Source organism: Tachypleus tridentatus, chromosome 2, assembly GCF_004210375.1.
Source record: "Tachypleus tridentatus isolate NWPU-2018 chromosome 2, ASM421037v1, whole genome shotgun sequence".
In the NCBI taxonomy this organism is placed as follows: domain Eukaryota; kingdom Metazoa; phylum Arthropoda; class Merostomata; order Xiphosura; family Limulidae; genus Tachypleus; species Tachypleus tridentatus.
In genome coordinates, this window is record NC_134826.1 from 58,369,755 (window position 1) to 58,397,430 (window position 27,676).

Consider the following 27,676-nt stretch of genomic DNA (forward strand, 5'->3'; position numbering starts at 1 on the left):
GACTAAGCCAGGAAAAGATTACTCAAGATAACTTCTCAAAGTGGCAGCATACACCAATACCTAAGCATTTAATCACAAAAAAATATCTAATGATATTTGTCAGTCAAAGTTATCTTTAACTCAGTGTTCACAGTGCACAATAGCATAATAACTTTTCCAAATATGGAAAAAAAAAAAAAAAAAAAAAAAAAATGATGAACAGAAATGACACTGTTCATACATAATTTAAACAGAATATGTATAATACTGAGGTGGGAAAACACTTAAATAGAATTATTATACAAAAATACATTTCACTATTTAATCTGGTATATAAATACTTGTCTAAAGCAGTAAAAATATTATATTTTTATAGTGATAAAGGTAAAAAAATACAAAAACAATTGATAACTCACTAATGTCATCAATTATCACAGCATTGTCCATAGCTACATAAATAACCAACGATGTCCAATCATCATACACAGACAGTTTTCTGATCAAAGAGAAGCAACAACAAGTTATGCCAATAACTATGCTGCCATGAACAATGTTTTGACCTTCTTAGGTCATCTTCAGGTTAACAAAAGGTCGAAACATTATCTACTTTATTTTAATAAATGATTTAATACCCATACCAGCCATTTTAAGATACATTTTTACTTTAAGTGACTTTATTATCATCACAAATTACTGTCAATAACAATCTTACAGACTTTAGTATTAGAGGCAATATACACTTGGAAAACAATTTTAGCACACAGAACATTTTTTCATAAAACAAATATTCCCATTCTTATTTTCCAACCACTTTTAAAACTCACTAACATTTGTCAGATATTTATCACACAAAAATCTATTTCGTTTAGAATATTAATAAATAATGAAGTGATGGTATAAAACAAGAAATTATAATACTAAAATTCACTAGGAAGATACTAATTCCACACTAAGATTTGTAAAACCCAGTAAAATATGAATTTCAGACACATTTTCTGATGAAAATATACTGCTTAATAACCAACTTTCAGTGTTGGAAATATGAATTACACAATACTTAAATCATTAGATTAAAACAGATTTTTCAGTTAATCTAAAGATATGGGATATTAACTGATAAAAGCCCAAATTAATCATGATTCTTTTCATAGTAAAGGAATGGCAATTGAGACAATGAGACACAATTACCTCTCAGAAATTTAATGTCTTTATGTTAAATAAAAGAACAGTTTTTCAAATAAAAAAAGGGGGGAGAAACAGAATCATACATATTTCTTTAATTTTTTAGATGAAAAAATAATCAATTTTCTGTACAACTAGCCACTGAACATTTCATAAAAACTGTACACAAAAGAAGGTTAATTTTTAAATCAACTTACTTCAGCACTTGTGCTATTGTATTGGGTCCAAACCACTGTCCTACAGCCCTTCCTTCCAATATTCCCATTTGTGCTACAAATGTACAGAAGTCATAAAAAGTTAATCAGGAAATAAATGTCCTCAAATAAATTTGTCACTGTTTTGTGACAATTGCTATGAAAGGATGAACAATATATCAAATTAAATGTATGTATTATGTTAAAACCTTAACATATTTTATGTCCATACTTTTTGTTAGTAAAGATACTCTTAAATACTAAAAACTTCCTATATATTTATTATCTTATCAGAACAAAAATTTATTATTCATACATGCCCTAATTTACTGATCCATTATTTTATTAAAAAAAAACAACAACCAGCACCAATATAATTACATCCTCACTTGCTATAGGAAAGTGTAAATACATTGAAAGATGATCATATGGTATGCATGAAAATGAAGATGTTACAATACACAAGTTACACCAAGTACGTATTGTGAAATGAACAGTTATAATTATGTAAAAGGTTTTGTGGTGTTGGTAATTTCCAACTTTTTGTCACTTCAAAACACATACATAAAACCTCCACAAGTTATTATTTTTACATTCTCCGCAGGTGAATTTTGACAAGCATTAGCAAGTACGATATGTAAATAAAAGAAAAACCTTCATTTCATCATAAATAGTAGAGGTCATGATTTACTATATATTTCTTTATTTATTGTTCTATGTTTTAAGTAACTCAATTTTAACAATTTATTTGTAAAGAGTAATTATATATGTATGGCAACTAAAATGTGATATTGTACAGAATATTGATAAACTGGCACTAAGACTAGGAAAATATTTGTACTTTGTAAAGACTGGTTTTAATGTATTCGTCACAGTAATGAGTTGCACGTGTTCCACTTGTATGTCACTATTATTAGCCAGACAGTGTCAAAATGCCAATAAAACAAATACAAATAGATATATCACCTAACAAGATTTAAGATATTTAGAGTGAACTTTATCATTTTCTGTTACAAGTTGCAGATATTCTGGAGTGAAAAAATAAGGGTAATTTAGAATTATATCTGGTTTCTTATGGCAGTTACAAGGTCAGTTGATTCAGCCAATCCCATATATAGAGTTAAGGTAGAGAAAGGAACAGCTAAAATGCAGTTGTTCTAATAAAAATATCTGGTAATTACTTAGAAGGTTATAGAAATTATGCAACTGAAATTTGACAATTTTCAGACAAAGAGGAGTATTTTTAGTCTTAAAATAAAATTCACTTTGTATAATGAACTTTAATAATGAACATTCCTAAAGAAAAATATTTACAAGTAAATCTTAAATTAAAAAATTATAATAATAATAATAATAATAATAATAAAGAACTGATTTTGGATGCAAAATTCTCATAACATTTGCTAATATTCTGTAAAATTTCATGAAAATAAACAAATATTATCAAAAGTTATAGTAAGAATACTCTGTTATTTTGGTGTTTACTTTGTAGTCAAACAGCTATTCAAGAAGAATTATACCCAAGTAATTTGTTCATTTCAGTTCTCATTACATCTAGGTATAAAAGTGTTGAAAAACTCTGGAATAAAAAAAATACCCAGTCAATGGACAAACTATCTGAAGGCATGAAATTAGACACATTTTAAGGAATTCACGTGTTCTCTTCAGTTTCACATTTCATTCCTGCCTGAAAATATGAGACTGAATAGGATGCATGAATGTTTCAAATCCTGTTTCTATTTAGTGGTTAAAAAAACAACCACAATGGAAAAAAACTTAAATTCTTATTTAACTGTCATATAAGCTACCATTAACACAGTTTGTCTCAGGCCCTATCATTAGATGATGAATAGAAACATATGTTTCTAATGTAATACAGTTGAGAACATTTTTCTTTTATTATTACATACTTCAATAGACAATAAGATTTATTTTTACATTAAAAATATCAGAAAATAAACATTTACCTATCTGGTGTATAGAGTAGATACAACTGCTTTTATCTTGAAACATTTGAAGGATCTTAACATATGTTGGGTTTATTACATCTCGCTTCCACGTCCATTCTGTAAGTGAACAGTTTATCTTATCAACTACATAAATATTTCATGTTTACATTTAGAAACACAATTTGCTAGCTGTAGTATGAGATAATAGTTTTATTTACCTTCACTTTAGAAATTTACACACAACGCTATACAAAGGGCTATCAGCTTATTACTTTTGGTTAATTTTGAACTAACGGACGAGAGGAAAGGTACTCAACAACATTAACTGAAACTACTTAGGTTACTTTTGACTAATATATCTGTGATAGGATATGATATCATTTAACATGAACCAAAAGTGCATTTCCAAGGTAATGGGTCACAAACCAAAAACCCTTGGATTTGAAATCTAAACACAACACAGTAACAACTAGGTTATGCCTAGCCCTCACAGCTACATTCTCTACTTCAGAATAAAGAGAACAAACTATTTTTAGATATATTCTAGTTTAGAAGTTAAAAAACAACAAATTTCACACACACACACACCTCACATCTTAAATAACTATGTAGAGCAGAGAAATTCATTGATTAATCAATATAAACAATTATTTACAAGCATCAACTCAATCATTGAATAGCATCATTTAAAAATCAATGTTATAATTAAATCAAATGATGTCACAAAAAGAGAAAAACAGTCAACTAATTTAATGTTTCTGATTATTCCTATTATATGATAAATCAAAATTCTGCTCATATAATTTCTCATATCATATTTGATTAATTCAAGACTGTTCAGCTTAATTAGTGGTATAAGCCAGGAAAATAATCAGCTGAAATTAGTGCTTATAAATTTGCCAATTATTCTAACTATCAAAATTTCATGCAAGGACAATCAATTAGCTGAACAGTGGTGTAGCAAATAAAAATGGTGCTTGGGACAAGATTCAAAAGTGATGTCCCATCAGAACTTACATGCTGAATTAAACAGTTACATTTTTGTTTTCTGCCTTTCTAAATGGTCACTGGCCTACCAGTGTTTTGATACATAGAAATTGTAATACTGAAAGACTTAGTTGTTTTAAATTTTATGCAAAGCTACATGAGGACTGTCTGCATCAGCCATCCCTGATTTAGCAATGTAAGACTAGAGGGAAGGCAGCTAGTCATCACCAACCCACCACCAACTCATTAAGTTCCCTTTTACCAATGAATAGTAAGATTGATTGTTACATTAAAAAGCCTCTATGGCTGAAGGGATGAGCATGTTGGATAGGATAGAGAGATATTAAAAGAAATGTTTGACATTTGTAGCAGAACTGGGATTTTTTTCACCTAAAAGTACTAATTCTACAACTGTATTTTTATGATTATAGTACCAAATTGGGTAAGTAACTAGTCTGCAACAAATTTAATGCCTCCAAAAATATCCCATTTGTTTAGACATTGGGTGGACTTATCAATCAATTTGTGTGTGAAAAAATCATAGTATCTGAGATCAGCAAATTGATCACAAATGAAGAAATGATGCAGCATTACATTCCTTTAAGTTTTAAAAATGTTCAGGGAGGCTGTTAGCTAGATCATAAAAGTTAATTTGTACTGATTGAATTCTAATGCTTTTCTACAAAGTAGTTTTGCTAGTTAAAGTGAAACATATTAACAGCATCTCACTAAACTATAATGATCTCTAATTAATGTGGCAGCACGTACAGCCTTGCGTCATGAAAACAAAAACTCATGTGCAACTGAAGTCACAATTAAAGTTGCTAAATTCTTCATACTATTATGAATTTTGCTAATAATTAAATATCTGACTTTGTAATTTAAACTTTAAAACAATGATTTAATTTCTCATTTATAAATATATCATGTCTGTATACAACAATAAAATTGAATGATGTCACATTACTGCACGTGTAATATCACTAGTCTAAGCTGATTAAAATTAAAGTATCAGAATCATAGTAGCCAACAGGGTCACATGAAGCAATCTGTGAGCACTATATAAACAAACAACAACTAACAGTGCAGACAATGCCATAACAGATAACATCAGGATCCAAATTCAAAAGTATTTACTTCTTGATAAAAGATAAAAAGGACCAAAAGTGGCCCCAAAATAGTGGACATCATAAGAGATTTGGTGAGGGCTCTAACAAGCACTCATAAAACTCATTCTACAAGTGCTTTAGAGCACTGGTATGATGGTGTCCATTAGTTACATACATTAGAAAGATGTAGCTGATAGTATCAAAGAAACATTTCTACGTGTAGAAGAATGTAAAATGTTTAAACTGGCCAACTAAAATACAAGTTGAAAGTAGGATAAAGTCACACCAATGTAGAAGGAAAGAATATACTTAAAATTTTACGACTGGTATAATTGATGTGTATTTCTCTGCACTTTTAAATCTAAAAGCAATCAGACCTTTTGTATAACCTGTTCTGTTTTACTAGAAATTAGCCTGTGAAGATATTTGTCCCAAATAAAATTATTTTGTCCATTTCTTTTCAAGAGAATAATTATTCCTTCTTAAGTTTATATAAATCGTATCCAGGAAGTTAAGATATTCTCCAAAAATTCTTTGCATAGAAAAATGTTATACAGCCAGATGATAAGGCATTGAACTGTTTGGATTGATATTGTATGAATGATGCATTATTTTCAGTCATGTTCATCATAACTTTTACAATAAACATACCTCTTCCAAGATGGTGGTTGATCAGTGCCTGAGCCAAAGCCATTTGTCCACAACGTAACATACAACCCCAACCTGTATCGGTTGTAGGACCAATACCACCTGAGTTAAAGAAACATGTATTGTCATACTAACTAAGGTTTTTCTTCAATAATAAGAGTATAACATATTAGCTTTATCAGTCAGAAAGATAATTTAATTGAAGTAGCTTCAAATCCTCTTTAAATTATTCACAATCAAACAAATTATTTTCAATTTCCAATAAATAAATTTCAATAAAATACTTTATTATTTACTGTTGATGAAAACAAAGTATATAACTACAAACATGCTTCATTCATATTCAAAACATGTGAAAATAATCTCCACTGCTTAATTCTAGGTCGTGATATAATCAAACCAGAAAAAAAAAAGAAAAACGAGTAAATAGAAAAATAGATATCCACATTCACAACATCTAAATTTCAAAACTAGGAAAACTATACTTTACAAGACCTATAATTCCAATCTGAGTACAAAAGAACAAGCAAAGGAACTAAAGAAAAACTAATCATTAAAGGAATGTGTAATAGCAGAGTAGTCATTCTGTTGAATAAATAATTAATACAGTTTAATGGATTAAATTTGGCAAACATAAAATGCCTTTTCATGGGTAAAAAATGTAATAAAAAACAACAATAAAATAGCATCTGAACTGCAGGAAAGTCAGACAAAGACTGAGTATGGTGATATCCAACTATACTGCTAGAGGCACCAACATCAGCAAATTTGATGTCTTGTACATGTTTTTTAGCCTTTCTAAGTTAAGTTCTTTTTAAAATATAATCCAATCTGTTTGTTAATGCATGATTTTTTTTCAAAAATCTTTGTTGTTCAAGGAAAATGATGTTTTTGAGACTTTCAAAAGAGGGAAAAATAAAACCTTGAATTTAAGACAAAACCTAAAGTTTCAGTTCAGAAAAGTGTGAAAAAAAAGGTGCATCTTAAATTCAAAGTAACATGGTAAAAATGTATGTGTATTAATCACAATAGTAACTCTGCAGTTTTTGTTCACCCTATATGGTCCGGTGAGCACCTTTTCAGGTGTCAAGAGGACACCTGTATTCAACATTTCAAAATTTAAGTAAAATAAATTCCAACTAGTTCCAAAACATGTATTCAAATACCTTGTAAACAATATGTTTTGTCTTTTTTTTGTAGCATTCATTTTGTGTAATTCACAAAATACTGCACTTTGTTCACACCCTTTTACAACTTAAAAACAGACCACAGATGTGGAAAGTTATTTAAAAGAATTTCTCTAAAATGTTCTTTCAATTCCTGAAAATGTTTCAGTTTTAAATTATATATATATTTAAAGGAGGTATAGAATATTTCTTGTACTACAACACACCAAGGAAACCTAGTTAAGAATAAAGAGTAATGATAACCATTGGTAAAATATTTCAATAGGTGTGAATCAAATCCATATTTATTGAGCAGGAAAGTTAGGTTGATAAAGACAAATTAACATTAATATAGTTTCCAAGTGGTTTCTAAACTTTGTGTCACAACAATTTCACCAAACACAGAGTAATTAAAAACATTTAAAAAACAAAAACACTGCATGTAGCAGCAGGAGTGTCACACAAATCAAGGTAAGGAATTGGAACATGGTTAGTGAAAAATGTTTGGAAATCACTCCTCTATACACTATAGAGGGAAACTGAATTAATTACTCTCTTCAAAGTTCAATTAACTTGCAGAACTGTTCATACAAACTAGCTAGAAAGACAACTGTGTCAAAAAGTAAACCAAAAAAATAATTTATTAATCACAAAATAAAACAAAGATACAGCAAATCCTTGACATTTATTACCCATACTACAGTTCTAACTTACCAATTGGTGAAAAATGTTTTCTATATGTAAGCCATATTTTTGATTTAACATCATTTCTGAGTTCTTCTAAATCTGTAAAAATCCAAATAGAAGCATCTAAAACCAAGGACAAATTATATGCCATGCATTTATTTATATTGTAAAGAATAACAGAAAACACAAAGACACCATCTAAATTTCAGTTTATAAGCTTGCCAATAATTGCTGAAACAAGAATCTGTATAAAAAGAGTCCCCACTAGCACAGCGGTATGTCTCCGGATTTACAGCACTAAAATCAGGGGTTCGAATCCCCTCAGTGGGCTCAGCATGTAGCCTGATGTGGCTTTGCTATAAGAAAACACACAAACACACATTGTGTAAAAAGGTCTACAAATTGTGGTTTAGAGATGTTTTTCCAAAGATCACTAAAATTTCAATTATTTAAATTTTCAATAATATAAAGAACAATCAAGTGAAGCTAATTTCATACTGTACTTCTTGAATGTTTTCTGGACCTTTTAGGCTCTTTATGAACAAAACTGCTGTTACATAGGAAATTATATGATATAGCTAACATGGATTTACAAACAAAATATTAAGTTTCTGACCAACTCAGGTTCCTAAGCTTAATTTGCCACATTAAAGATTTGGATTTCTCCAGTTATACCATAAATAAGCAATTTTGTTTTTAACATTCAACTCTACCTTGTTTCTAATTAATATTTATGTTTGAAAGAGGGTCACAGGAAATGGTTCATTATATGTTATATAAGAGAGATCTATATCATAGCTTTTTTAATTTACTGCTCTTATAGCAGTAGCATCTTTGTATCTACAATATAACCCTTCTTGTATGCATGTTTTCAAAGTAATTTATTACAATGTTGGAAATGTATGATTTAATTTATTGTTTCACTCAAAAACTTCAGCAGTATATTTTCAGAAGGTAAACACTTCTCACGCTCTCACATGCATGTAGTAAATAACTGCATGTAATATTAAGTGAGAAAAACCTATATCAGAAAAAGTTTCACCAACATGGAGATTTTACATTATAATGAGACTGCAGAAAATGTCTAAAGATGTTGTCTGTTAGTAAGATTAAATTTTCTTAACACAAAACCTTTATTTTATTTAATAAGTTAAAGTATTACTGGTATACAAAGATTTAAATATGTAATTATTGTTTCAAGGATCGATTAGGCCTTTTACGACAGGTCACAGGTCAAAGGCCATGTCATCTCAATTGTTGACTTGAATTCAATATTTTATTGAACTACTATTTTATGAATTTATGTCAATAAGTTTGGAATGAAATTGTAGATTGCAATTCAAACTTTATTATATACGAGTTAATTTCTTACTTTAAAACTATATATTAAAAGAAACCATCTAAATATATATTCTGGTGAGTCACATGGTATGTTTGTTTTTGTATTTTGCACAAAGCTACACGAAGGTTATCTGAACTAGCCATCTCTAACTTAGTAGTGTAAGACTAGAAAGCAGCTAGTCATCACCACCCACCACCAAGTCTTGGGCCACTCTTTTATCAACGAATAGTGGGATTGACAATCAAATTGTAATGCCCCCACAGCTGAAATGGCAAGTATGTTTAGTGTGATGCACTTCAAACCCGCAATCCTCATATTATGAGTCAAGTGCCTTAATCATCTGGTCATGCTTGGCTCATGCAGTATGTTGAATGCAGCACTGTTAAAATTAAATGTTTGTAATGTCAAAATACTGGATCTATAATTTCATAAAAATTAGGAATTAAAATAACTAGCATTATCAAACTAAAATGCCAAATAACAAACTCATCTTTTTATTTTGCTGAGATATGGTCTATGTACTGAATCAAACACAGTGGCCCTCTTCACCTCTTTCCATTTTTTTGAAATGGTCCCTTATATACTTTTACTACAATATGACATGTAATAACCAATCAGCAGATTAGAATGTCTCCAGAGTTGTTTTTTCAGCCATTTTAATCTGTGAAAAGGCTACCACATTCTTTTGATCCAAGTTTCCAAGGAGGTAGAGTTGCAATTTTAATCTGCTCAATGTTTCATATTTTTTTAAATCTAAAATACATCTTAGTTACTGAGCTTAATACATTATAGTGGAATTCTATGGTATAAGTTTAGTTATTTATAATTTTTTGGCTATTCAACTGTATATATAAAATCTAAGAAACATTTTTTTGATATTCTATACAGGCAAAATTTTAAAAGGTTTAGCAACCTATGTCTAGCAATAGTTGAATACAAAGGTTGTAACAAGAGAATTGTTTAGTTTACCCTTTGATTTATCTATATTTTAAGAAAAATAAAGTTTAATAGTTCTAAATAGTAATAATCTATATACATATGTAATGTATAATAATTGAAATGTGACTATTACAAAATACTAGTCCATTAAAACACAACAAAGACAGGGAAGACTAAAGGTCAGTCTTATATTACTGGATAATTAACAAGTGTACATGCACTATGTTATTGCAAGTTATGTAATGTTAGCTAGGTATGACTGAAAGTTCAATATATAAAAAAAAAAAATACATATTCTAGCACAAAAAATACAATTTATTTCCTAATATTTTATGATAACTAAGGTTGGTTAAGTGACAGACCCCACATAGTTAGAGTATAGAAAATAAAGTATATAGTCTTACTGAAAACAAACCTTTGAAATGTATTGAGGTTTTAGAGAATACATAAACAACATGAACTCACTTTGCACTCAGACTAGCAATGAAACACTATTTTCAAACAAATCTTTAGTAAAATATATTTCATTACAAAATATTTTTTGTAAACAAAATACTTGTAATCTTTACCTAAAGGCTACTAAATTTTGTGAAGATGGACATGCTGTATCAAAGGTTATAGTGCAAATACTTAATGTGATTAACAATATGATGGAACAAACTATCCCTTTCTCCCATCTTAAGGAATGCTTTCCCAAGGAGCTTCTTTGACCTTCAGCAATTTATCTTAGTTATAAGGAAACTCAAAAAACTGAATCTTTAACTGAAGTTTGATTTGTTATAACAGTAGTAAAGATGATATATACAGTATTTTTATTTGACCACAGATTTGATAGATGGAAATCTAAATTTAGCGATGTTAGATCTGTTCCACAAGGAGTACAACAACTGTTGTAAAATCCTTCTGGAGTTCTTCCTCAGTGTATCTGCTGTTTTGCAATCACTTCAGTCACTGTCAGTAAGCTAATACATGTGAAAGATCTTTTCTGTCATACGAAGATTTAAAATTTAGCACAGTAGTATGGAAAAAAAAATGTAATGATTTATCCTTACTTCACATGAAATGAAACTGTTGGTGACACCAGTCTAGAAAATGTCTTACGAAGGGTCGAGTCTTTATGCAATTTAAAAAACTTAGCAATTGTTTGATGATTTAGTACTGTTCATTAAAGCACTTTAATACATATAATACATGTAAAACCCTTTTTTCATTGAAGTATTTTAGTATTTGTAATAAAGGTGCTTATGTTTCTTTGTTAAATTTAGTGTCCACAGAAAGAAAGTTAAGGATACTTGAAGGTTGTTCACATACATGTGCATCTAACTAAAGTCTAAATGCACCCACTCTCAAAATTATGTGGATTTGCCCTATATCCCCATCTAAAGAAAGGTGAGGACCTTTCTCTTTTTAGCTATGCTGATCAGAATATTGACACATTTCAGTGGTAAATAGATCCTGTTTATGGCTCTGAAACCTTAGTAATATAATCTTGCACAATAATATGTTAATCACAAATAATGTAACTTGAAAGTTTTGTTTTTTTTAACACAATTAACTTACCATATAGTGTACTGTACTTCTTCCCTAAAATCCAGACTGGTTCTTCAGTTTGGGGAAAATCTTCAAAGTTAAATACTCCAGTTTCATAGGTCATACACGCTAAAAAAACAAAATGTTTTTCACTGAAGTCTCTTATATATGTTTTATTCAGAGTCAAGTGCAAAATACAATTTAATGCTTCACCTAATTTAAATCATAAATATAAAAAGCTGGAACATATTCTCTAATAAAAAAAAGTTTGGTAAAAGTAACATAATCACAAAAGAAAAGATGTATTTTGCAATCTAATTAAACAGACCATTGAAGTTATAATATCATAAAGACCAGTTCTCAACAAATACAATGGAGTTAATATTTTTCCTGCCTGAACATGTAGCTAGATACTTAACTATTTGCATCACCAAGAGCTATTACCTTGTGTGCAACTACCATGAATTATCCTGCACGTGCCACAAGCCTTCGACAATCCCCTATCCCTAGGCACGTCTCTGTGTAGAGTATCAACCAACAACAACCATCATAATGCTGTAGCTCTCTATCAATAATAGAGCAACATGACCTCCAGATGCATTACGTAATCCCCATGAGAACCAGCAAATAATCATGGGCTAATTTTTGACGGGGCAAAGAAAATGCACTGAAAGTAAAACAAAGGGGGGTAGAGGTAGATAAATAATCATCTGAGGTACTTTTAAAATTATTAACATAAGAAATTCAATATACCATTCAGCATCACTGAGAGTTCAAGTCCCACATTCAAAATGGTGGAGAGGATAGTAGTGATCATTTAAAAAGATGAGTTCCTTTCAGAAATAGTAACAAAGGAAAACCCTATAGGGTGTAACTCCCATAAGACTGCAGGATAGGGGCTAGTGAGGCAACATAGCACCTAGTGGGAGACCACATCCTTCTCAACTGGAGAACACTTCTTACAAAACTTGTTTTATTTAATCATAGGTTACATTTACATCAGAGAGATTTACAATGAAGAGCATTGAGTAAATCTATTGTCATTGGTAATGAGTCTTAAAGGTGAGCAAAACATGAGAATGTGCAGTGTTGCTGGGGCATTAGGCCATTCTAACTTGAAGTACTTACATGTGACATATCACAACAAAAGGTGGCAGAAGGGAGCTCTCACCTACATCCTGAAACAAATCCAAGTCTCATCTTCAAGGCCATATTTACACAGATGTTATGTGGTGGATATTATAATGGGTTGCCCTGTACAACATTTCTAGCTTACACTCCAAACCAATCAACTAAACTCTTTCTAGGGGGAGATACAATTTGCAAAGCAATATCTCCATATCCACATTCCTAGAGGTTTGGAACTGGGGAAATTAAGAATTTTACCATGTTCCACCAGAAGAATAAAAAGGGAGGAGAGAACGTGTACACAAGAGAACACCACAGAGTTGGTGTGCACCACTGTTATCAAGCACAATCATCTGGGAGTGGGCCTTCACCAAGATACAGTGCAATGTGTTACTACAACACAGAAAATGTGAGCAAGGTGTAAGGACAAGACTATGGCATTTTGATTTGTAAAAGGTGAATAAACAATGATGTCAATTACAGGGATATAAATGATGACTTTTTTTTTTCAAGGTTTCAAAAAAAAAAAAACATCTCAATGGTGGGCACTGAGCAGGGGTAGACAGGTCTATCTCTCTTTTCCCCTGCTTGATTAAGATTTTATGAAAGTAATCTCTATGAGGCAATTGTAGCCACTTGGTAGATTACAAAGACAACAAGCATATGAAACAAAGCATATATATACACAAACTTCTAAGAATAAATGTTACATGAGAAAGAACACATTGCACTTCCCTCCTTATGCTTGATACCTTGGTATATATCTATATTTGGCATATGTTACTAAAAGTAGCTCAATGTAAAAATATGGTGCCTAGAAAGAAGAAATTGAAGTGAGATGGATAAAAAGAAAGTGCAACAAGAACACAAGCAGTGTAACACCAAATAAGGAAGTGCAAATGATTAAGATGATTTAAAATTCAAAAATGCAGTAAAAAATAATTCAAGCAGTGGCTTGTTTGTTTGTTTTGGAATTTTGCACAAAGCTACTTAAGGGCTATCTGTGCTAGCCATCCCTAATTTAGCAGTGTAAGACTAGAAGGAAGGCAGCTAGTCATCACCACCCACCCCCAACTCTTGGGCTACTCTTTTACCAACGAATAGTGGGATTGACAGTCATATTATAATGCCCCCATAGCTGAAAGGGCGAGCATATTTGGCATGACCGGGATGCAAACCTGCAACCCTCAGATTACAAGTCGCATGCCTTAACACGCTTGGCCATGCATGATCCCAAGCAGTGGCAAGGACAAAATAAGCCTATGATCATGAACTTGGACTCTGAGGGTTTACTGCACATGAAAGTCATGTTGCCATCCTACTGGTGGAGAAGTATAGCATTATCACGATGTTATAAGTTGGCACTATATCCATTAACACATGCAGGAATGGAAATCTGTTCAAAACTTAATATGTGCAAGAAATTCCATGACAGTTGTGCAAAAGATAATAGATCAAGGTGCAGAAAGGTATGCAACATTTCTAAAACAATTTTTAATATTTTGGAACACAAGATAATTAGATGGTTTTTATGTTACTAATGTACTGTTATCAAAACATTCAAATTATAAATTGACTATTTCTAATTCAGTATTTCACACACTGTAAGTGACATTTCATTGACCCCAGTGCAAAGATAAACTTTACTGACAAAAACAAAGTAGATTTGTATGGACAAATGCACGAAGTTCATAGAAAAATTATACAAAATGGACGAAGGTTCAGCCAGGAAACTAAAACTTTAAAATAAACAAATTTGAACAAAATACAAATTTCAGAACCAAAGTAAAACAGAATTACTCTTTGGTAGCTGTATATGTGATATTTAAAGTGACAAATCTTAAATACATAATTTAAAAATAAAATGCAATTAAACATATAATATGATAAACTTGAAATCCAGGAAAAAGAAAATGCACAATGAAAATACAACTGCATGTTCAAGGATGAAAAAATTAAAAAATGCAATAGAAATTAGGCAAATAAATGAAAATTGGGGATAAAAATCAAACTATTTCGACCCAGTTATACCTACCTCACAAGTAGCAGAATAAAGCTTTGAAATAACATATTTAAAGAAAATAAATACACTCAAAAGTGCAACTAAAAACAAAATTCCAGAAACAAAGACAAACCAAAATTACACTTTTGAGTAAGAACTGGTACACACAAAAATCTATAATTCACGAGTGCTATAAAATAGTTTTCCTTTAGGAAAACCTCTTAAGGAAGGATTCTTTAACCTTTAAGCCAGTCCTACAGCTTAGTGTTATCAATCCACAGTCAATAGTTTTCTTTGGCACAATTATGTGTGCTCATTCTTCTACTTTTCCAATGAATTTTATATTTTTTTGCAAGAGCTAGTTGTGGTTCTTGTGTCTTTCAAAAACTGTTTCCTGCTGGACATATAGTAGCACAATCTTTTCTTGATGATGAGAAACCCACTTGAAATAAAAATGTATCTCAGAATGGCTGGTATCGGTAATAATATTTTCATTAATAAGGAAAGAACAATGTTCTGATTTTCCTAGGTCATCTTCAGCTTAAGAAAGAGTGAGTTAGCAACATCAATCAACTAAATAGTGAGAAAGACAAGGAATAAAGGTCCACCAGAGCAATAAACCAGATAAATTAAGGTGCCAACAAACCTCGTAATTAACAGATCCAACTGAAAATTAAGCAACAAAGAAATACATCTACTCAACAAAGGACTCAACTTTGCAGTAACACAGAAATATTTCATCCATTCAAATGAAAGTCTGTCTGGAAGACCTAGCTAAAACACTGGTGATCCACTCTAGACAAACTGAAAACACCAACAAAACATTGGAAAACAATCACCAGAAAGAAGACAACTCTAACAACAATTCCACCGACAACCAATCTTTCCAGGTAGAATTGAAAACATCTATTTCCCCAAAACACCTGAAAACTGTATCTCAAACAACCTTTTGAAAGAATTTTCACACAAAACTATCAATATAATTTCACAGAAAAGAAAACTAAAAAACAACCATGCACCTAAAGATATTAATTTTATAAATAACTTAAAACGAGATAACAACATCAAAATTCTAAAAGTAGATAAAGGCAATGCTATAGTTATAATGAACACAAATGAATACATTCAAAAAATGAATAACATCTTGTGAGATACAAACAAATTTAACAACTACACAAATCCAACAAAAACACATGAAAACCAATTAAACAAAATACTGCTACAAATGAAAGAAAACCAACACAATCTTAGAAAATCTTTATTCTTATCTACAATGCTGATTCATGCACACCACAACTATACAGGCACTCCCAAACCGGATTGTCAACTACGATTCATAATGTTGACTGATGAATCATTTAACAACCTCAGTAAATATATAGCATGGGTATTTTCTAAATATGTAACATCAGCTGGCTCCTTTATCAAAGACTATATTAAATTTACACATATTCTTAATCAACTAAATCATAAAGCCTTAAAAATGGCCAGTTGTGATGTAATCTCTGTCTTCACAGAAATCCCCACAACTGAAGCCTGAAAGATAGCCTTAGAACTTTATATCCAAGACCACAACCCATTGATACACATCCCCAGCCACCAATTAGCAATCCTTATAGAATTCACTACCACCAAAACTAACTTTATGTTCAATAACCAAAACTACCAACAAATAAGTATGGAGAATTCGGTGTCACCAGTTCTAGCCCACATTTTTATGATACAGAATGAATCACAAACAATCAAGTCAGCCTTACCCACACCACTATACTGGTACAGATGTGTTGATAATACAATTGAAGGATTCACATCCACAGAACACACACTTAGTTTTTCAATCACGTTAACTTGATACACCCAAACATTAAGTTCACCTGTGAACAGGAAAAACTAACCAAATAGCATTTATCAACCTCAAGATCACAAGAACTGATACACAATTAAAAATAGAAATTCAGAGAAAAATCACTCATACTGGATTATACATTCCCTGGGACTCAGCACATGAAACCAAATAAACACAGACACAAAACTACTCTCACCTGATAAAATTAACGATGAAACCAACAAAATAACATTTCACCAACATCAACCAATTTCCTCAAAAAACCATGGAAAAAATTATACATACACACCTAGAACAACAAACAAACAAACCCCAAGATACAACAAACTACAAAACTGCATAGCATATGTTCCCTACATCAAAGAAAAAATCAACCAAAATTTGGAAAAAACTTATAACAAAACACAACATTCCAGTAAACACAAAATTTACTCAAAAACCAGGTACAAAACTAAAGTCCATGCTATGTGAAAACTACACTGATAAACATAACACTAACATTATATATGAAATAAAATGCAACAACTGCCACTACTTCTGTATTGGAGAAACAAGCAGAAAAATGGAAACCAGGTTCAAAGAACAAAAAAAAACAAAACACCTTCATGTTTTTGAACACTGCAAATTAAATAAGCACAACCATAGAAAACACCCAGATACCAAGTAGGGAAACAAATATAAACAAACACAAAACCAAAGAAGCCCTACATATACAGCAACTAAATCCAAAATTAAACCAATATAAAGGAACATCTTCATACCTATAGTAATTAATAACCTAACATCCAACTGCAATGCCCCCGACAATCCTGTAACCATTTATACTCTCATCCCTAACAGATATCCAGCAATGATCACTTGTAAACTCCCTCTTTCTTAAGCTGAAGATGACCAAGGAAGGTTGAAACACTGTTCTCTCCTTATCAACATAAATACCATACCAGCCATTCTGAGATACACTAGCACAATCTGTTTTCTTCAATACCTTAATATGTCCCTTTCCATAAAACACAGAATTATCAGGATGGTGGTAGTGGCAATATCTACTAAATTTGCAAGTGTTGGTACTTTATTCACTGTATCTGTAGATATGTGCTATACTTTTATTACATAACTGACAGTTGAACAATAGTTTCAACTACACTGCATTCTGCTTTTCCAAAGAGAAACAGTCATTAGAGCACTGACAAAGTCAACATAGTTTGTGACCTGTAAGAAAACATTGGACAGTTCCTTAGGCACATCTCTTGTCAAAAGTTTCTAGAGCAATAAAAGTAGCCATGATTTATTTTCTTATGGTAACAGCTAGCACTGAAACTACCAAGGCAGTTCATCTTCTGATATTTCAGTGAGTGACATGTGATAAAAATGACATGATTAATCACTTCAGAAGTTTTCTAGTAAATGATTTTAAGAAAATATCTCAAAGGCTGTAACACTATTTAGACTCAATATTCCTACTTGAAATGTATCCCTAACACCAACACATGTGGCAGTCTAACAGACAGGTTTAGCTTTAATAAAGCAAGGATCATAAAACCCTTAGTCTTTTGGCACATGAGAATTCCTAGACATCATCAACAGTTCCACCAGCCATCAATATTTTACTCAATAACAGCAGCTATCATATCATTAGTGACTGAAACTCTACTTAACAGCTTGGAAAGGAAGGGTTGCAACTCCTTTAGACGATCAAATCTTGCAGCCTCAGAGGTAGATGTCTACACTGTGGAAAGTCTTCTGAATGGTTGGATCAACCCTAAAATTGGCTAACTTTTGTCTAACTCATTATGAACAAACAAAAAAGTGACTATAGAATTTTCCTCTTAAGATCAAATAATACAGTTTTCACAATGCTACGGTTCATCAAATCTCTTCAAACTTTAAAATTTTGATTTACCAAATACATTCAAAGAGCATACTCTGTTTCCAAATTCAAACTTTAATTCTGCAACATGTTCACTTATAAATTCATGTGTACAAACTATTACAAATCTCAACTTTTCTGCAAGTTTTAGTGGAACACCTACACTAGAATTAGAGCACATGCCAAATTGATAGAAAGCCAACAGCACCAGCAACTGTAAGTCTGGTGAACAATCAGTCAACCATTCTCTATTTATGACAGCATAAGCTCAGTGTAGAATATTAAAAGTAAATTACAAATTTTCATATCTGAACCTGTCTCGGTAAAATACATTTGTACATTATATACAGCTGTGAAATGGTTAAAATATAACCACACATACACGATACCCAAGTTTTTTATAACCAAACCATAAACAAGAAATGCTGTATTAAAAAACAACAAATGCACATGTTTAAATATGACTGGAAATAGATATCCTTACAATTGTTATTATTAAATTTCATAACAATGACAGGCACCATTGATTCCCCTATTTCAAGATCTATTTCACAGTCTTTATGGAAATTACATAGATTTTCTTTTTAAATATACACACACACACACAAATTCATTCATGTTTCTTCATATTTAACTTCATCCATTCAAAAGTCAGACTCAAAACAACGATTCAGAAGGACAGTTTTGGAACAGGATGTCAAAGTATGTGAACCTGTTACAAACAAGAACAGCTGAAGACTGTTTAAAAATACAATAATACTCAATAAAGAAGCAGTAAGACATAAGCACCTAACAAAATTGTAAGTTACATAGAAAGAAAGGATCATAGCAGATTCAAACAGAGGTACAAGTTAGAGAAAGACTTTCCCTCTGTTGATACAGTCAAATCACATCAGACACTGACATTCTGAAAGAGAGGCAGTACAATATCCTATTACACAAAGACTGGACAAAACAACAAATAAAAGTATTAACCGAGTGTATGGTTACAACGTTTCACCAGGTTAAACTAATATTACTAATAGTAATAAACAAGTTTTTCCCGTTACAATGATAGCATAGTTCTTTAGTATAATTAATTTAATCAATACTTTGACATTATTAACGATATATAACAATAAATTAAATACGCGAGTGCACGTCTCACATAATATTAAAAAGTTAAAAAAATCAAATAACTTCTTTCGCAAGTAGCGACATTTCTCTTTTTATTACAGTTTATCTTTCAACATAAGTTACAGCATACACATCTGGCAGTGCAATTTATACATGGAATCACATGACATACTACGTACATACATAATAACTGATCCAGATAAATATACATGATGACGAAAAGGTGTTCAAAGTAGCATACAACTACAAATCCATCATTGCTATTTACAATGCTTTATGTATTTTGACAAAGAATAACAAGTCACTTAATGAACAAATCATGAACACTATGTGTACATTTTAACAATTTATGCAAAAACAAAAAAACATCAACAACATACCAAACAACACATCCGCCATCATTTTAAAGCCTAACTAGAAGTACTCATTACACTAAACTTTCTTACAAATACAATAAAACGGTCTCGCGATAAAATCAAATACATTAAGACACCTAACGTTTAATAGCTGAAACAGGTGTATTTGTTGCAAGGGTAGAGCTGAATTGCTTCCTATCCTGTGATTAATTTATTCTATTTAATTTTGAAACGATGCATATGTAGAAAATGTGTATTACGCTGTTTGAACAGTTCTAATATAATATAGGAAGTAATCAACTAATTTAAACATTAAAAAAATTCCAAGATCCATGGATCTCCAATATAAATTGCCTTACCCTCATACAGATTATAAAAATAAAGTATCTTCAAAAACAGAATAATTATAAAAACGGATTATAGGGCTTTTGTCACTTTTTTCTTTCAAGACTTCTTGAACTTACGTGTTTTTCTTACATCATTAATTCTTGTAAACGATTCAATATCGTTTACAACAGTAAATCTGGAGGAAAGTTTGGTTTTAAAAGACTGTAGGTAATCTTTCGTACGTCATTTCTCTAATTAGTCTAATATAAAAAGACCGTATTGAACATTCTACTTCATTGTTGGTCACATGGGCACGCGGTGAGGTTTGGTAAATCAATATTCTGAACATAAAGTCAAAACACAATATAAATTTTCAAAAATTATTGAATCAATTATTATCAAGTTAGCTTTGGCTATGCAGAAAATACAACAAATATGTCACAGCTAAACACATTTGTTGCACTTCTCGACAATTCTGAAACTTTGACTTGAGTGTTACGTGGACAGTCTGTAATGGTTTGGATATTAATTTAAATAAGTCAGTTTCCCAACTGTTGCAACACTAGTGAAAAAAACAGAAAGAATGAGAAAAATATGAAAAATAGATAGATATTAAAACTTTTACTTATAAATGTAATCGGCGTAGTTTCAAAGCATTCTTTTCTTCTTAGATAATTTTGGTATAAGTGAACCTCATAACTTTTACTTCCAAACTTCCCGATTGTTTTTATAGCAGAGCCACATTAATCTTTTTGCTCTGTCTACTTCGGGAAAACGAGCCCCGGATTGTAGCGTTTTAAGTCAATAAAGTTACCATCATGATCACTATCTAGAGACAACTTCCTGAAACGAAATTTGAAAACAACACTCTATATAATTCGAATACCTCTTATGACGTAAGTGTTTTTTTGGTTGTTTTTTTACAAAGATATTGGTGACCTGTGGAGTAGAAAAGTTAGGAACAGTGTAACCACGCTTTGGTATTTAAAGCTTGACCTTGGAATCTTGGGAACATTTTACGAAATTTCATTAAATTTTTGAATTTTTGAGATTTTTTTTTACATTAGAAAGATTAGAAAATAAATAAAGTCCAAGGTAAAGTATGAAATATTATTTTAACTATTGAAGAAAGTGTAGTCTAACTGGTGTCAGTGTCACTGTTATGATTACTTGTACCAAGGGTCAACGTCCTACATTCTCTATATGACAAAACTTAGCCTGCCTGGGTTGATAAAGCTAATAATAGGACGTTGAGGTCAAGTTGCTCAATTGCTTCTGTTATATCGCCACGCTACAAATTTAACACCATGTTATTAACCATTGTACACTAGTGGATTGTTATAGTCGTAGGGTGAGCAGACTTATAAACCGAAAAAACCAGGATATCCCAGCCCTTGCCCCTAAATGCATATTGCTTATTACATATTTTGAAATAATTTAACTTTTATTTAAGTTAGGTTCAATTAAACAAGCCGTTACTCAATATTTACAAATATATTAACATTAGCGCTGTATTTGAAATTGGTAATGTCCGCTCTGCAACCGAGTGTTGTCGAAAGCACAGTTTTGCAAATGGTAAACTCAAATCTGTTATCTAGTTCATTGCATTTAAGAAAAGGAAACTTTATTTTCAATGTACGTGTAAAAGCTCACTCTCTTTTGATAATTTTTATACTGCGATAAGTTAAATAATCTCAGTTAATTTCATTAATAGCAGTACCATAGTACTATTAACTTTAAAAATCTGCTCAGACCTGGATTTCTCACCACACACAAACAGAATTTTCGAGAAAGTTCGGCGTTAAAGGATTGTTTGTTTTGGAATTTCGCGCAGAGCTACACGAGGGCTATCTGTGCTAGCCGCTCCTAATTTAGTACTGTAAGATTAGAGGGAAAGCAGCTAGTCATCATCACTCGCCGCCAACTCTTGGGTTACTCTTTTACCAACTAATAGTGGGATTGACCCTCACATTTTAACGCTCCGACTGCTGAAAGGGCGAGCATGTTTGGTGCAACGCTGATTCGAACCCTCGACCCTCAGATTACGAGTCGAACGCCTTAACCCAGCTGGCCACGCTGCGCCTCGGCGGTAAGGGAGTACGCGTTAGGACATTAAACAAGTCATGTAGATCCATTACATTTGTGATTCGATGTGACTGACGGTTTGGTGTCTTTGTCATAAAATCGTGATGTTTTTATGACTGATCACAAAAGTTAATGACAATGTATCAATTAGTTCTGCATATATTGGCAGCTCTAGCACGTTTAGTAGGGTAGGTCTAATGTTGAAGTCATCTTAAAGGCAGAGTTTCAGGAATTATCGTCAGTCACCACTGAAAAATTTATTCAGAAATGAAGTTCGGACGTAACGATTACTAGAAAAATCAAAATTCAAATCCCATTTGCTTAGTCATTCCCAATCTATGCAATTACTTCGACTTCATTTTTGTGGGGCCTAACAAGGCCTAGTGGATAGGGTACTTGACTACTAAACTGTGGATATGAATCCTTGTCACCGACCATACTCGCTCTTTCAGCCATGGAGGCGTTGTAAGTGTGACAGTCAAATCCACCACTTGTCGGTAAAAAAAAACTAGCCTTAGAGTTGGCGGGGGACGGGATTGACTATCTGTCTTCCCTCTAGTCTATCATTGTTAAATTAGGATTGGCTAGTGCAGCTAGGTCTCGAATAGATTTACGCAAAATTCAAAACAAATAACTTTAAATTTGTAGAAACCATTATTGTAGATCACTTTTTCTAGGCTTTGGATTTTTTAATTTGTATAATCTTGATATTTTCTAATTTCCAAAGTGATAACGCTGGTTTGAAACAGAGGTTGATAATCTCTCTTCATTGGTACTACCAAAGAGTGCGAACGGAAAAGAGAAATGTTTTGAAAACTTCCCATGCTCGCGAGCTCAGAAAGAACACAAGATAAAGTCCTAAATAGCTGCATCGTTTGAAATTCTTTCAGGCAGGATTAGAATAAATTAATCTATGACACCTCCCACCCCTTCTTCTTAGCCATATTTTCGTTCGCCAGCATTACCAAGTAAAGGGCGCCTATATACTCGATATAGTTTTATTATTCAACAGAATCTCTCCCAGTCTACCTTCAAATTGAAATTATTTTAGGCAAGATTAGAGTACATTAATCTATGAGACCTTGGGTGTGGTAAAATATATCAATCTAAAGGGTTTGACCTTCTGAGTTCGAAATTAAAATTAAAATTAGATCCCAAATCGATCAAGAAATGACAGAGCTACGAGCTAAGAATTGCAGATTGCGAGTTGAGTATCCTAATTTCCTGTGAATGGGATGGTGATTAGTTTTGCATCACACTTTATAATAGTTAATTTTTGCTACTCCTGTAAACATGATGGACCTTGGCCTGATCGCACTAAAAGCGATTCGTCCAATGAGTTATAGGGTTAGACCATTAACAATTCCTAGTTAGGTATTACCTAACACATTAATCTATCACATAATAACTTGGGTAGCTTAATCTTTTTTTCTAATTCCTGTGTTGTGGTATATGAGTACACTACGTTCTTATACCTTATGATATTTATTCTCAGTTCTGTATATGTGCAAATTTCAACATTAGATGATGTCGAGAAAGCCATTAATTTCGTTTAGGCTGCTTTTGTTCTCTTTTTTTATTTTTGAATTTCGCGCAAATCTACTCGAGGGCTATCTGCGCTAGCCGTCCCTAATTTAGCAATGTAAGACTAGAGGGAAGGCAGCTAATCATCACCACCCACCGCCAACTCTTGGGCTACTCTTTTACCAACGAATAGTGGGATTGACCGTCACATTATAACGCCCCCACGGCTGAAAGGGCGAGCGTGTTTGGTGCGACCAGGATGTGAACCCGCGACCCTCAGATTACGAGTCGCACACCTTAACCTACCTGGCCATGCCAGGCCTTCTTTTTGTTCTCAAGTGGATATTAGTGCAATAGTGCTCATTGGGCAACATCATCGAGAGCAGTATAATTCAGGTGTTGTAGAAACAATATCTAAAGGCTACAGATTCACTCAAATTATAATAATAATTACCAGTCATGTTCATAGTAGTAGTTGCACTAGGTAAATATGACGTTCTTTGTGAACTAAGAAATGTTGGATCTAGTCTTGAAGAAACAGTTGAATGAATTCAGTAAAACTGACAATCTGTTGAACTATAAAGCAAGTACACACATACCGTGTTTGGTGTATAATAAATATTGCTAATTTTGCATATCACTTCATGTCCAGTATTTCTGTTTTACTTAGCATTATCATCAGTTAGCAGAGTTTAACAGTGCGTCACTATCAATATCTTGACTGAACTTTCAGTTAAGTAGACTCACCAGATTGCTCAATGGTTAACTAGTTTAGTATGAAATCTAGAATTACTTCACAGTTGATATCTTGACTAAATCTCCAGTTAAACTGACCTATTTGGTTACTTGACAGTTAACTCTGAAAGTATAATAGCTAACAACAGTTTAATTATAAGAAGTACTGGTTATCTTCCTTTAAATTAAAAGAATAACTAAATGTTAAAAGGTTTAAAGAGTTGCTTTGATTCTCCTGACTATTTCACGTCTTCCCCCAGTGGCTCAGCGGTATGTCTGCGGACTTACAACGCTAAAATCCGGGTTTCGATACCCGTGGGGGACAGAGCACAGATAGCCCATTGTGTAGCTTTGTGCTTAATTCAAAACAACAACAACTATTTCAAGTCACCATATTTTTTTTATTGTTTGTAAGAATGAATCTGACAGAATGACCACTTACCTAGTCATCACCTTGCTTATCAGAACAATAAAGTATTTGAAGAGATATCACATCTACAAGTCTATTTACAATACTACTGCATTAATGCAACTGTTCTGAGCAGTTACAACATCTACAAATGCTTTAACAACACAGTTGCATTAATACAACTGTTCTCAACATTTAACTACAATTTAACTCAATTCATTAACAACCCTTTTGTTTTTAACTGACTAGTTTTATCCAGGATTTTATTTTATTCTAAATGATACAACATGAATATGTACACACATATTCATTAACACAACTAGTTATATTAGAAGATCATAAAAGGAAGGCCCGGCATGGCCAAGCGTGTTAAGGCGTTCGACTCGTAATCCGAGGGTCGCGAGTTCGAATCCCTGGCGCACCAAACATGCTCGCTCTCCCAGCCGTGGGAGCGTTATAATGTGATGGTTAATCCCAGTATTCGTTGGTAAAAGAGTAGCCCAAGAGTTGGCGGTGGGTGGTGATGACTAGCTGCCTTCCCTCTAGTCTTACACTGCTAAATTAGGGACGGCTAGCACAGATAGTCCTCGAATAGCTTTGCGCGAAATTCAAAACATCATAAAAAGATGTGATAGCACAAGACATTTTAAAAATATGAGGTATTTACTACACTTTTTTTCTTTTGATACAGTATTAGCACAGTGTCATGTCAGAAAAATGTTTTAATGGAATGATTGCATAAGAAAACTATGTTTTCATAAATAACAAAAAACAATGTATTCTTAAAATATCTTGTGCTGTGTATTCAGATTTTTTCTTTATTTTGAACATATTTTCTATTTTTCATCCTGAATAACTAAAGATAAAAGCATTTTCAGCTAAACATTGAGTGAAATATTTCAGAGATAAAAACATGTCTTGATATCAAATTTCAAAGTCTCGAAAACTATGACTTATTCAATACACAGTTAACTCTCAAATGCATAAACACATAAAAAAGAAACTGTAGCATGAGATACAGTGGAAAAAGATCTTTCACCAAAGCAATTGATCATGTAAAAATGATTATATAATACCTTCTTCCAAACGATTGCTGAAATTCTACAATAATAATTACAATTAGTAATAAGTAGTCTTAACTATGAGTAACAGGTAAACAACTTTGACTACCCTCTTAATGGTGATTTCAGTCTATAATTCAAGAACACCTAGCACAGACCGGTTAGTGAAATTGTCAAATGCAAAATTGCATGGCATTCTATTACATTTGGCCAATGCAGTTAGTACTGTTTAACAAATTAAACATTATGCATTATATCTAGTTAATAATATAAATAAATAAAATGCATACTGAATTATTTACATTTAATGTAGCGATACTAGCTGAAAACAAGATTATTTTTTTTAAGAAGGCAACTGGTTATTAACATCCAGCTTTACAAACAAGCAAAGTATTTGTTACTTTCAAGATAAAGTTTGAAATTAGTTAACGTGATGAAGAAAACAAAGAACCATAGGCAGTTGCAGCTGCTCTGAAAGTATTGTTTAAAGAATGGTAAAAATCAAATTTCTGTTTGTTCAGATGTTGCATTTCACATACAACTACTCAAGGACTATTTGCACAAGCTGTCCCTAATTTTGAAATACAGGGAAGACATAGAGTCAACACTACTCATCGTCAGCTCTTGTTCTACTTTTAACCAATGAATTTGAGCCTGCATCCGACACAATGTGAGCTTAATGGCCACCAAGCTTGACCACATTTTTAAAACAACTACTTGTGTTTTTTGTACCAACTACAAAGTACCAATAATAACAAGTTATGTCTTAAAAACTAATCCCAGCTATAAACAGCTTTAAGAGCTATTAACTCAAATATTTTGCAAAAAACTTATTAATTCTCAATTTTAAAAGAGGAAAGATTTAGTAACATCTTTCGTGGTTAAAATGAAACAAAATTATCATCTTGTGACTTATACATTTAATTCTCAACATATTCACAAAAGTACTCAAAATTGATAAAGCCTATCATTAGTAATATATGTTTTATAGAGATCTTTCAAGACAGAGGTTCTCAGTAACACTCTATTGTTTTACCATACATTTGTAACAGTTATTTAAGGTAACGGATGGTCAAGAAACTAATTCTGGTACTTGGAACCAAACCATGACTACAAATGACAAAATGAACAGATAGGAGTACTTTAGGTTTTTTTTTTTAACCATGTTTGACATTTAGATAAAGTCTGATAGAATAACTTTTTGATATGAAATAGAGATTAAATTAATATTTAAAAACAAGTGAAACATCAAAAGACGCTGGTCATAACTGCAGCTCTACATGTTATGTATGAAATATATAAAAAACAAAAAAACGTAATTTTGATGGCGTTTTTGTGTGTTCAGCATGTACTGTTTTGTTTATCTTATGATTATAACGTTATTTTATAAATACGTTGTTCATTTTTATATTTAATTAATTATTTCAAATAGTTTGTCTTGGTCAATGTTATATGTATTCTACATAAAGATTTAAGTGGATAGCAATTTTAATTTAATAAAAAACACA

The 27,676-nt window shown here is 31.9% G+C and overlaps 1 protein-coding gene across 6 annotated transcripts in view; it reads right to left on the bottom strand.

The window, feature by feature from the left end:
- Positions 1–20,188, bottom strand: part of LOC143243918 (cysteine protease ATG4B-like) — a 47,750-nt gene extending 27,562 nt beyond the window's left edge. For 3 of the 6 annotated variants that reach the window (XM_076487712.1, XM_076487708.1, XM_076487713.1), the window contains exons 1-7: positions 20,052–20,188; positions 11,743–11,841; positions 7,929–8,000; positions 6,052–6,150; positions 3,323–3,421; positions 1,359–1,431; positions 396–475 (exon numbers count right to left, since the gene is read on the bottom strand). In XM_076487712.1, coding sequence (XP_076343827.1) covers positions 396–475; positions 1,359–1,431; positions 3,323–3,421; positions 6,052–6,150; positions 7,929–8,000; positions 11,743–11,841; positions 20,052–20,073 — 544 coding nt within the window. In that variant the 5' untranslated portion in view covers positions 20,074–20,188. Of the gene's footprint in view, positions 1–395; positions 476–1,358; positions 1,432–3,322; positions 3,422–6,051; positions 6,151–7,928; positions 8,001–11,742; positions 11,842–15,083; positions 15,666–18,344; positions 18,848–20,051 lie in introns of those variants that run through there. The other 3 variants (XM_076487710.1, XM_076487709.1, XM_076487711.1) reach the window with 3 other exon arrangements.
- Positions 20,189–27,676: the final 7,488 nt, after the last annotated feature.